The 13,359-nt window shown below is 32.6% G+C and overlaps 1 protein-coding gene and 1 long non-coding RNA gene across 4 annotated transcripts in view; one reads left to right on the top strand and one right to left on the bottom strand.

Annotated features, from left to right (window-relative positions):
- The window catches only part of LOC111089473, an 8,791-nt gene extending 5,139 nt beyond the window's left edge, over positions 1-3,652 (top strand). Inside the window, exon 3 of one of the 2 annotated variants that reach the window (XR_002613742.1) lies at positions 338-3,652. This is a non-coding gene — a long non-coding RNA (uncharacterized LOC111089473). The remainder of the gene's footprint in view (positions 1-337) is intronic. The other variant, XR_002613743.1, reaches the window with a different exon arrangement.
- Positions 3,653-10,518: 6,866 nt separating this feature from the next.
- LOC106473637 (ubiquitin carboxyl-terminal hydrolase 16-like) overlaps positions 10,519-13,359 on the bottom strand; it is a 30,833-nt gene continuing 27,992 nt past the window's right edge. For both annotated transcript variants that reach the window (XM_013934319.2, XM_022402038.1), the window contains exon 13: positions 10,519-11,818. In XM_013934319.2, the coding sequence (XP_013789773.2) occupies positions 11,435-11,818 (384 nt within the window). In that variant the 3' untranslated portion in view covers positions 10,519-11,434. The remainder of the gene's footprint in view (positions 11,819-13,359) is intronic.

The following is a 13,359-nucleotide window of genomic DNA, read 5'->3' as shown; positions in this document are numbered from 1 at the left end:
TACAGCTAAGTAGGCTACAACAACTCAATGGTTACTTGGGTGAACGAACGATACAGATGTCTGTAAAGAAGAAACACAATAATTTCCTATATTAACATCACACTGTTGAACTAAAAAATAAATGTAGCCTACTTAGCTGTAGAAAAAATGAGGTACAGTATATGTGTGGGGGAACAACTCAATGGTTGCTTGGGTGAACTAACAGATACAGATGTCTGTAAAGAAGAAACACAATAATTTCCTATATTAACATCACACTGTCAAACTAAAAAATAAATAAATCCCCCACACATATACTGTACCTCATTTTTTCTACAGCTAAGTAGGCTACAAACAGTCTGGTATAACACTAGTTACACTGAGCCAAGTAAATTATACAAACAGTCTGGCATAACACTAGTTACACTGAACCAAGTAAATAATACAAACAGTCTGGCATAACAGTAGTTACACTGAACCCGGTAAATTATACAAACAGTCTGACATAACACTAGTTACACTGAGCCCGGTAAATTATACAAACAGTCTGACATAACACTAAGGACACTGAGCCCAGTAAATTATACAAACAATCTGGCATAACACTAAGGACACTGAGCCCAGTAAATTATACAAAGAGTCTGGCAAAATAATAGTTACATAGTGAACGTTTGGTGATTTTGTAATGCCTCAGATGTGTTGTTTCAGTTTTGTGTCCTCCAAGTCAAAAGTTGAAGCCATGGATCAATTTATGCTGACCAGTAGGTAAGAAGTGCAATAATTTGTCGTTCTGATCGTAGGTCAAGTTTTAAAGGTCCTTTGACTTATTCATCTGTGTCGTTATACAAAAATTGTAAGTTTTTATAATCAGTATTTGTTGCTTTTATTACAAACCAAATCAAAGTTTATCGAACTATTTTCTGTGGTATTTCCCCCCACTCGTTCAACTCCAGATCAACTTTTCTTGAGTCAATTCTTTTCTTTCTCTTTGGCTAACTCATTAGTCTCCATTTCCTTTAATTCTGTCATTTTCATGGGATTTTTTATTTGATTGGCTAGGTAACCTTAGAGCTTTCTGAAGTTAGGAGTACTTGTACAATGTTAGAAGTACTGGATACTATGAACAACCAAAAGGTTACAGTACATTCACTTATAGAGCCAACTTGGTGGAATTGTGACCATTCCTAGTCTTACCATCCCTCCTTACTTATTTCTATACTTCTTTTTATGTACTGTACTTCTTTTTCTAATTTTCTTGATGCAACACTGAGATAGGTAAGATGAGAGGGAAATTGAAATTAGTTCACGATCACAGTGAACGTAAGGATAGGGATTGTTTATGGAGCACAGCCAAGGGTTGATATATACCCAAAGAACATGCTACACTTCTGTTAGCCAGTATTTGGTGCGTATGGCACCTTGAGAAGTTGCCATCTTTTTTTAACCCATCTAGGTCCAAAGAAGTCTAATGGGTTATCTATCTTATAATAGGATTGTTGAGGTAAAAGTATACAGAGAAACTACATAGTTTTTAGGAAGTATAGGATTTTCAGGCTGAGTGTGAAATAAATATAGCAATGTTTCAACTGTTGTTGCTGGAAATGCACATTTTGAAATTATCACAATAATAAATGCAATAAATAGGTAAATCAGTGCTAACACCCACTTTCCATTAGACAGAACGTTAAATTACATCGGCAGAAGCACAGATATTTGATAATGTTGGAACACCGAGTGTAGAGAATCCATGAGATGGGATAGCATTGGTTCATCATGTTGATGACAAAACAAGGTCATGTAATGGTAATAGTATAAGGCTTTGCGATATGCATGGTACCATGATCGAGCACAAGAAGGACACGAGTAACAGTTGAGAGGAAACAAAATGTAAATTCATGGGGAAAACAAGTGCATGTAGGTGGAGTTGGGACAACAATTTATACATATCCAGTTTGGTAGCTTTATTTAAATTGGATCATGTATATCAAATGTGAAATATTTTGTATATATATATATATATATACGCATAGACTATAAAATATAAATGCTTGGAAAACAAATTTTTTAGTTGCGAGAGAAAATGTATTCCAACTTCTGACCAAAAATTAGGAGCCAGTTATTAAATTACTTTGGTGAGGTTGTTTATGGGAAAAAAAACTAACTTAAAAACGAGAACAGATCTTTTAGTAAAATCAGAAATAGTGACTAAATGGTTTTCTTCAGTTCTATATTGTATAATCATTTGAATTGCTCTGTATGATGAAAAATACCTCACTTTCAGATGTCTCAACTTTTTAAGCCTGAAAATTGAGCTGGTGATTGTCTTGAAATTAATATTGACTTTCGATTAAAGCAAGCTAAATAACATAGTAGGTAAATAAAATGATAGAAGTAGCCAAGTAGTATTAGTTAGCTAGAAAATTAAATAGCCCAGGACTTAATGTAATAGAGGAAAAAGAAAAGTTAAAACAGCCATATAAATTACATGGAAAATATTTTACCAAAAATAGAAAAAGGTTAATTTATGAATAAGTTATAAGACTTGTTAGCTTTACTCTTGGCATGAGACGAAGTGTTGACCGATGAATTTTAGTTGTGACAAGTGGCGTTACAAATCAATTATAAATATGAGAATGTATTTTTGTGATCAAAGAAAGCTGTATTGATCAGAAGTTTTTGTAATGTTATTAAATTATTATCATAAATCTTAAAATACACGTGTTTCTGTGTTTTTATAAAACTTGTCTACCAATATCTTTTTCAACTTATCTGTGATAATCTTTTTTTGATTTTTTGTAACAGGTTATATATATAATATATATATATTAAAAAAAATTCTTGTCTTACAAAAGAAAAACTTATATGTAATTCATATTTCTGTTTGTTTTTTCTTTCTTTCTTAGCTTTATTTGTATTCAGCTTGTTAAGTTAAATATATTTTTTTTTGTGTTTGAGCATAGTTCTTCCAATACTCTACAGAACCCCCAGGTCTCGGCTATATCATTTAACTAACTGGTTAATACACATTTCATTATTTGCCTCTTTCTTGCCAAGAATAAACTTTGTATAAATAAAAGAAATTATGCTTAAAGCTAAATACTTTAGACTGGCTTTTCCTGTATAAAAACAATATTACAGTTGTTGAGTAATTGTAAGCCATTAATGTAACTTTGTAATGTATACACAGAACATATCTTAGCATACCTTGATGCCTTAGTTGACGTCTGTGATAACTTTAGCCACCTAGTGTCATCAAATAACTACCCTAATTCTTGTGTATCAATTGACCTGTAGTCATGATAAAATCAATGATCCAGAATATGGCAGTAATATTTTTCTGACTGTAAATCAGATCCTTCTATCAACCATGTCTTATTTGTGTATTAATCCACCTTGCGAGACACTAAAATTATTGGTAGCAAATATTACTTTTATAAAACATCTGGTAATATTTAAATATCTAGGAATCATCGTGCATTTACACAATAAAACTAATCTTTTAGTTCTCAGTCACATCCACCTGAAATGAGTTTTATTTCATTCTTCTCCAAGTGATGAGGATATTTCTTGTAGTACAAGTACTGTTTTGAAAGTCGCTTAAGGGTTACATTGTCCCACAAATGTGTATTAGTTTTCAGGTGACTCCGGCAAATAGGAAATACAAAAAAAAAAAGGAATTTTAGAAATGTTTTTGCCAGGTAATGTTTATATTACATGGCTTTACAAATATACCAACAAACTCACTACGCATAGTAGTTGAAGGTCTTTTACAGAGTTGTGTCAAAATGTTTGACCAGGATGTATATTAATTGCCTTTAATATGGTTTTGCAGTTTATTTATGTGTAACTCAGTTAAAAACGTGTAATATTGATCTGTTATAAAGCTAGTAAAATTATTTTTTGGTTATTCCAATCAAGTTGTGGATATTTGGCTCATCAAACTAATATTGTATAAAATAGCCACTTGTGTATATTTGTTTTTTCATGTATACTGTTATCGATGTTATTTTTGAAATCAACAGCATTTATTGTGTAGTTTTCAGTTGAGTTTTTAGCCAAATTCGTTGTTATCGTGAAGTTCAATGTTCCAGTTTTCTAAAAACTGTGTCCGGTTTAATGTTTTTTTATTCCATAACAAGGACAAGAAGAAGAGTGTGCGTAAACTGATGTAGTTCTTATATTTTCCAGTGCGTTATGCTTGCTTAAGGCTGCTCATTGTATCAGATATTAAACTTCCTTGAATAGAAGAGGTTTTTAATTGACTAAAACTTGCATTGTTGTGTGTATTTTACAGTTCAAAGCAGATTTTGTTTTAAACTTAGGAGGGTTGCCTCATGTGGTGATCAAAATTTTGCTTCTCGCACATTCCACGACGCAACCCTATCCTTCACAACAACTTTGGATCAGTTTAGTTTTTCATTCAGAACTCTTGAAATTATGGGTCATAATTTTTATTCACAAGAAGCGATTGTAGATTCTTTTTAAAACGGTGGATTTCGACGAGCTCTTGAAACAATCGTAGCAGTATTAAATATGGCTTCACTTCAACATGAAACTTACTAACCAAACAAATTGTATTTTTGCGAGTTTTTCATTGCACTAGATAAAATAAGGGTCCATTAAAATACTCTCTTTATCGTGCAACTTATTTAACCTGAACTTCAAACACTTAAGCTGGAAGTTTTTAAGTTACCTAAATTTACTATGTGTATTGTTGAGGTGAACATAAGAAGAAAGTGACAGAGTGAAACAGTAACGTTATAGATAATGTTTAAGAATAACATTAACATGGTGATGTTATGGATACAGGAAAGCTATATGTAAGATAGTAAAATATAAATTTTGGTAGAGTGTTAAATAAACAAAACAAGATTTTTATTACATCCAATCACAACTTTTAATGTTTGGTTGCAGATCCTATTATTAAAGAACTTCCACCAAGATGCATTGAAGAGTTAATATTAGTTTTGATAATTTTTTTTACATTCTTGCTCCAGAAAAACAGTGCCTGAGATATGAACATTTTTATGGAAAATACAATCTCTCTGAAGTAGTAAACAGCCAATTAGCAGCTTTAGCTTGGATAATAAAATGGTAATTTAGATACAAAGATATGTGCGTCGGGAATTATAGTCTGTATTTCCTGTATCTTATGTGAAATATGAAATGTTTTGCTTGTTCGATAATTCATTATTGCTTTGAAGGATAAGGAAAATTATAAACATTCTGAAGATAGACACGTAAAAATATCCAATATGGTTGCATAATGTTAGAGAGAAAATATCAAGTTATTAAGATGATAGGTTTTGTGCAAATTTTTGGGACAAAGTAACTCGGACACACTGTAAAATAGTCAGTCTAAAAGAAAGGGAGAGAGAAAAAAAATGTAACTTTCAGTAAAGGTTAACCAAAAAAAAAAAAGATGTGGATGTTCATGTTACTTTCTTCACTAATCTTGAAACAGTTTTGTGTTTGCTGAATATGGATGTTTTTATTACTGTGTAAAATACTTTGTTAAAATGCTTTATTTTCTTCTACAATTGTTGCAGTGCTAAAATTACGTGCTACAGACCAGCTGAAGAAATCTAAGCCATTAAGTTTTGAAGAAAAGTTATGGGAAAACTTCATTTTATAGATTGGTCGAATTTGTTACTTTTGACAAAAAAAAAATGTCAGTTCATGAGGAAGTGTTTTGAATAGATTGAACTTTTTTACAATTTTTATTAGAAGTGACATTTTACTTTTCATAATAATAACCTTTTGTTTTAACCAGCTGAAGAAGGTCACCATTAAAAAGTTGTGAAAAAGTATCTAATTTTAGTTTTGGATATGATGTAGTAAAGTTTCTTATTGTTGAATATCAAAGATCTAAGTGCTTTCCATTACATTCAGTTCTTTACCATACAGGTTCTCTAGGAAGGGGATGAATTAATCAGTTTATATTAAGACAAAGTTGAAGTCCCTTTTTTTTTTCCTGTTGTTGTTGTAATATAAATGTTTTCAGTGTAATTACTTATGTGGTAGTAAGATGCTTGACATTTGTAACAAGACTATAATTGGTCACACACACACACACAATGAAAGGAAAAAGTAACTAAATATAATATAAAAGACAATATTAGGGGAACAATGCAAGGTAAAAGGATTACGTACACACAAACTGGTCATTGTTATTTGAACAATGAGAAGTGCACAACTCTACTTTTTCAATTTTTCTTCTTAAAAAAAACAATCCTGCCACAATCATTGCCAACACGTCAAATGAACATGGAATTGTGAACTTCTTGGATATTGTATATAATGGTTATTCCAGTACAACTGTACATATATATATATATATCTCACACTGAAAGAAAAGAAATTTGTACAAAGCCAGTCCTGTTAAATGTAAGTTATGAACTCTTCGTTCCTCTGTTGTCTGTGCTGCTGTAATAGAGGTAACAACTGTAATAAAGATCTAACGGTCACTTGTGTTTCCATGTCATTTAAATTTCACTTTCCACGTAAGCTGCAATGAGAATATTCCTAGATTTACAAATCTGCATCTCGTTAACTAAGGAAAATATTAGTTTTTCTGATGAACTGGATTCTACATTTATAATCCAAGTATTTGAAAGAAGTAACTCTGAACCACTGCTTGACTGAAACTTTTTCATCTTCGATAATCTTAATTTTTACACCTATAAAAACGTAAAAAAATAAACTGGAACATTCACAGGTCTGTGCACAAAAACACCATAAAATTTCAGAATGATTTGTTTATTTGTATGATGTCCAGTTCAAAATTTATTTCCACATCTGGGAGAACAGAAAAATAAATAATCGAACAACTGTGCTATATTCATTATGACATCCTAAACATTAACAGGTGCTGTATATTATACATTCTTTACACAAAGTTTAACTATTACCAGTTTGTAGCAAAGAAAAGGAAAAATAAAACACATTGAACTGATAACTTGATATGTATCGTAAAATGTACACCTGAACTGGTAGCCTGTAGAATCGGACAATGGGTGGTACGTTTATTTAATACTAATGATATCCATTATTTGGGCACTTAGTGCCACACTTCACTCGATTTAAACTGTTGAATCACACTCGTCAAGTAATGGATTATTTAATAGACATAATGAACAGTACAAGTTTTCAAGGACAGCCATTTTTGTATTGAAATCTACTAAAGTTAATTTTATTTAATACTAATGATATCCATTATTTGGGCACTTAGTGCCACACTTCACTCAATTTAAACTGCTACAAGCCGATTATTATCGACTTTGACAAATATCAATATTACTTATTTTCTGTTAAGAGGAGTATTATAAAAGGAATTATAATTCATAATAAATGCTACTACCTTCTGAAATAGAAAAAAAATTTAAGTAACTAAATGACTGAAACTTTTTTAAGACAACGAATCTTACGAGTTATTGTATGGTAATAATCTCTCTGTAATCTACTTCAGATGTGGAAACATCAGTGATAGGCTATATTTTACTTGTAACCAAATAAAAATGAGCTTAGCAGTAGTAGTGTCTCAATAATTAATGCATACAAATAATGTAGTAACTAAATTAGCTTGCAAGAAGGCCACAGCCGGACATGTATAAATAAACAGATGTGCTATTTTAGGCATAAAGTTAGATCTGATGGATGTATGGCAGAGATTCCAAAGGGAGACATCACTTGGCATGAAATTCAATCTGGGGGAAGTATGTTGGAGATTCCAATGGGTAAAATTAAAGGAAGAGCAAGAGGCAGAGAGAGATCACTTGGCATGAAATTCAATCTGGGGGAAGGATGGCAGAGATTCCAATGGGTGAAATGAAAGGAAGAGCAAGAGGCAGAAAGATATCACTTGGCATGATAACAATAGAAAATGGATTGGAGATGAGAAGCCTGAATTGGGTGCAGGCAGCGAGGAATAAAGTACAATAGCTGAAAACCGGAAGACATAATGATTGACTCCCTAATGTAAAATACATATAAGATACCAGTAGTCTAGATAAGTTACTGATTTAATGGGTATTCTATTCCTTGAAAGAAAACTCATTGCTGGAAACTTGCATATTTTTGGGTTTCAGTGACTTTTCCTTTTGTTATCCAACACCCAATATTTTGGTGCTGTTTTGCTTTGTTTACTAGGCAGTTGTTCTTCTTATTTCTGTATTCATATTCTAATATGAACCACCCCAGGCAACTACAGCACAAATTCAATACAGTAAGCTCTTTGTTGATGTTTTTTGATAAACTTAGACTGGTTTAATTTTCAGTTCATACTAATTTCAAGTAATCACCGTGTAACTCATTTGTCAATTTTCTTTTTCTTCACTAAAACCAAGGCCTGGTGGTTAGGACTCTCTACTTGTAATCTGCAGGTTTTAATCCCTGTCAGTGAACATGCCAAGAGTTGGTGGTGTTGCCTTCCCTCTAGTCTATCACTACCCAATTAGAGATGGCTGGCACAAATAGTCCTAGAGTAGCTTTGTACGAAGTTCAAAACAAACATCACTAAAATTTGTAAGTTCAGTGAAGAAAACAACAAATGTGTGAATGGCATAGACACTTACTCCTTCTGCAGTAGATTATACATACATTTTTTTTTCTTCAAACTACAGTTCTTTAGTACAAACAGTAAACATCCATGTAGTGGTGGAAATAAGCAAGTAATTTTCAGGATTTGATGGAAAGTCCTTTACATCAAATGGTAAAAAAAAATTGGTGCATAACTCATTAATCAGTTTATGGTGACAATGATCTCCCATGCATTATATGGTTGTTATATTACCAGTACAGGTTTTATGTTTCTTTGGAACACGTATATATGCACTGGCAAAGAGTGTGTATATTTATTATGCATGATTTTGGTTTCTGATGAATTTTTATTTGCACATCATATTTGGACCACCGAGTTAGTTCCGATTATAAACAACTCAATGTACACGCGCATTCACGTTCGATTAAGTGTGAAGCATTTTAAGTGGAAAATACGGTTGGCATGCTTTTAACTCTTGATTATTTTTATAATTTTATCATACGGTTAATCCAAAAGTACCTCGTATATTTGTTTATAAATTAACACGGGGGGGGGGGGGGGGCAAATTCTGTCATTAAAATCATGCACGTAGTAAATAAATCAAAGTTTTCAAATAAATATTTTACAACACAAAAGCTTTTTTTTCTTCTAATTTATAAAACATGATTAATATTTGATATAAAACTCATCAAAAAGTATTTTTCTTTCTTTAAAAGTAAACCTAAACTGTACAACTTGTCACTGCATCAAAAGTTTTGTAATAATAATAATAATAAAAGACAACAAGTTAGGTAACCAACCGTCATTTACAACACAAACACAAACCCTGCAAAGACTTTTGATTTGAGAAATTCAACAAATGTACTGCAAATTTAAAAAAAAAAGAGTATCACGAAGGATGGGATGAATGGGTAATAAAACCTTTCCTTTGACCTCGTGAGAGACCAATTCACGTCTTGTGTTAAGCCAAGATTATGCGACACCACAGGGGTGTGGAACTTAAAGAAGAAATAAAAATTGTTGCCCAAAATGTTAGAAAAATGAACGTACTCCCTCCCACAAAGAAAAAAAAAGTACAATACTAACTTTCCGGATTTTGCCATATTTAACGTTTGATACAATCAATTGATTAATAATCAATTTTGCTTCGTGGTTAAGCTTTTATTGTGTTTATGGCAAAAACTACTGAAGTAATTTGTTGCCGTTCCTAGTTCTTAACCCACAATCCATGCTAATGGATTGCCTGTCACTCTTATAACCTACCAACAACTTAAAGTATGAGCAATAATCTGTGGTATCTCACAAATTCAAACCCAAATGCAAGTTCCGAAATTCTGACCTACCATGTTCCAGTTTGATGAAGATAAAAAGTAAAATACACTAAATGCTCATCTGTTTGCATAATTTATATCTATAACATTTATTTGTCATAATTTCTAAATTAAACATTTTACAGACACGCTACAAAGGTACTGTATGCAGATGAAGTGTTTTATAAAAGTTAGTAGACGTTTTTCAGAAATGTCCGACTTGTAAGATGCAAACATGGATTCTTTTTTGATATACACCTTGCCAGATGTCTTTTATAGTGTGAAGTGGATAAATCAGATGTCTTTTTATAGTGTGAAATGGATAAACCAGGTCTTTTTATAGTGTGAAATGGATAAGCCAGATGTCTTTTTATAGTGTGAAATGGATAAACCAGATGTCTTTTTAGTGTGAAATGGATAAACCAGATGTCTTTTTATAGTCTGAAATGGATAAACCACGTTTTTTTTATAGTGTGAAATGGATAAACCAGATGATATTTGAATTCTAAACACGATGAAGATACAAATTGCTGTATATTCATTTAGGTCACCTTTCACACAAAATGCAATGAACACCAAATGTGGGCTATTTATAAATTAAACCATTCCAAATTATCTTACAAAAACCTAAAAAAATTGAACTATATTATTTATTTTACAATATTTTATTTTTGGACTTTTTTGTTGTTGTTAAGCACAAAGCTACACATTGGGATATCTGCGCCGTGCCCACTGTAGGTATCAAAACCTGTTTTTTTGTGTTATTAGCCTTCAGACTCACTGGTGAGCCACTGAGGGGAGGAATTTTTGGACTAAACGGTTTATATCCAAAATTAAATGCTATTTGCAGCCTTAATTTTATTGGATTTTGCTGTCACAAAGTAAAACAATGTTAAATATATCTTATATATAATAGTTTAAAGCTTTTTATTACTTTTGTTACCTTATATATTACTCCTAGAGGTGTCAGTCAAACCCTACTGGGTTCCTACTGTAGACAAATGCAATATTATAATATCAATTGAAATAAACTTGTTACTCTGTGTGTGTGACTGAGGGATGTGTACATAATTTCGGTTTTAGGTATGCATTTTTTAAAAGTTTGTTTGTGTGGGCTAGACTTCCCTAATTTTCAGGAAAGTGTGCGACTATTAGATGTTTTTTTTTTACAACGAAACAACGAGAATACAGAAACTACTGGTCCAATGGGTAAAGTAAAATGGCAAAACTTAAAGTCCCAGGTGACATGAATTCCACACCCCTGCACCAGAGCCAACCCCCCACCCAATTCCAGCAACATTAATCTGTTTGTCTAATGAGTTTTATGATGCACGCCAAATCTAGTACCAGCTTTATATACTTTTTCTGAATAATTTACCAAGGAATAGGAAAATTCCTCTAAAGTAACCACGGAGAAATTAAATTTTAGTCAGTCAAGGTTCTTGAAGTTTCCGAGTTTTTGTAAAATTAGAGTTTGATAACTTTCACAAGTTCTAAAAAAAAACAAGTGTGTGTGTGTCAGATCTGGGGCTACTGTCTAATTAGATCAAGCTTTAACAATGTGATTTACTTTTAACAAAAACTTTTTCGCTAATATAAGTAAATTTTAAGCTATTCTTTCATAAAACAATAGATAAGCTTGGCTCCTCAGCACCGAAGACTCGGATATTTGAGTGACGCTCGAGTCACTAATGTGAAACCACTTCCCTGGAAGTGTGGACAAGCTTTCGCTCTCCTCTCGAGAACTGCTATCGAGGTCTGGAAGAAGGTTTTCCTGATTTTGGTGACATCTTTTGCTCATATCCTCCATCAGCTGATCAACCTCACACTGTCTTAATGGATGTGTACACAAAAAGTTCTGTGGAGGAACATTTGACCTGACTTTGACATATGCTGTGTAGTGACCACTAGTCAACCGTCCACTGTGTTCCACTACTCCAAACAAAGAGTAGAGAATTTTCTTCTGACCTTTCTTCATATGGTCCAGGCTCTAAGAAAACCAGGAGACAGATCTTAGTTCCTGCATTGTAATTAAAATCCACAATACACAGACAAACGCATGTTTCATTTAAACCACCCGCCGAATTTTAATTTTACAGATAGCAGCAAGTAATCATAATGAGAGATGTTTTATTGCAAGGTGATTACCTGGAGTTGATCATCAACCTTGTAAGAAGAAGAAGAAGATGAAAAGAAGAGGTGAGAGGTTAAATCACTGTATTTCCAAATAACATGTATAATATTTTATAATCAATTTGCCAAACACTGTTCATTAAATAATGCACTAAAACACCATTAATTCCACTGCTTTAAAGGTATACTACATAATTATGTTTGAGTGAACATTACGTTATCATTAAATTTATCTGTCAAGTTTTATGTACACCTTAATTTAACGATCTGCTGTCCCCAGTTTTTCAGATTGACAAACCTGGGATTTGACACTGGTTTATAATTGCTCTTTTAAGAAGTATCCTATCCGCTTAACTTACAAACAGTATGAAGTTTTGAACAGCTATCTGTGGGATAAAAGGTTTATTTCTGTACAACATTTCATCTCTAACAGTTGCTGCACGTGTCTCACTGTTAAAAATGATATGTTAAAGAGAAATAAATCTTATTATCCCACAAGTAGCTGTTTAAAACTTTATACTGGTTCACATGGTTGTAAAACACAGTGATTTTGATGTCGGATCTGGTGTAGCCTGGCCAAACAAGACCTGTGCCGATCATTCTGACACTTTGATGACTGAATGGTTTGCTAATGGAACCCAATACTCAGATTTATAATAGCAATCTAGAATTGGTAAAGTTACCAGTTCTGTCAGAGATTCAAGTCTTAACCTGGAGCAGAATCACAGCCATGACAATAACCCAACAATGTAATCAGAGCCATAATACTCTAACCCAACAATGTAATCACAGCCATAATATTCTAACCCAACAATGTAATCACAGCCATGACACTAACCCAACAATGTAATCACAGCCATAATATTCTAACCCAACAATGTAATCACAGCCATAATACTCTAACCCAACAATGTAATCACAGCCATGAAATAACCCAACAATGTAATCACAGCCATGACAATAGCCCAACAATGTAATCACAGCCATGACACTAACCCAACAATGTAATTACATCCATAATACTCTAACCCAACAATGTAATCACAGCCATGAAATAACCCAACAATGTAATCACAGCCATGACAATAGCCCAACAATGTAATCACAGCCATGATACTAATCCATAATCATAGAATATGCCTCATGTTCTAACATCATTTTACTAAAATACATTTACTAGTTTCATTACAAATAAAAAAACGTTGGGACTCATAACCAAAATTTCCCTACATCACACCGTCGAACTAAAAAATAAACGTATAATTTACTTGGTTCAGTGTAACTAGTGTTATGCCAGACTGTTTGTATAATTTACTGGGCTCAGTGTAACTAGTGTTATGCCAGACTGTTTGTATAATTTACTGGGCTCAGTGTAACTAGTGTTATGCCAGACTGTTT

The sequence above is a fragment of the Limulus polyphemus genome, unplaced genomic scaffold, assembly GCF_000517525.1.
Source record: "Limulus polyphemus unplaced genomic scaffold, Limulus_polyphemus-2.1.2 Scaffold6356, whole genome shotgun sequence".
NCBI classification, from domain to species: Eukaryota; Metazoa; Arthropoda; class Merostomata; order Xiphosura; family Limulidae; genus Limulus; species Limulus polyphemus.
This window is presented reverse-complemented; position numbering and strand designations above follow the sequence as displayed.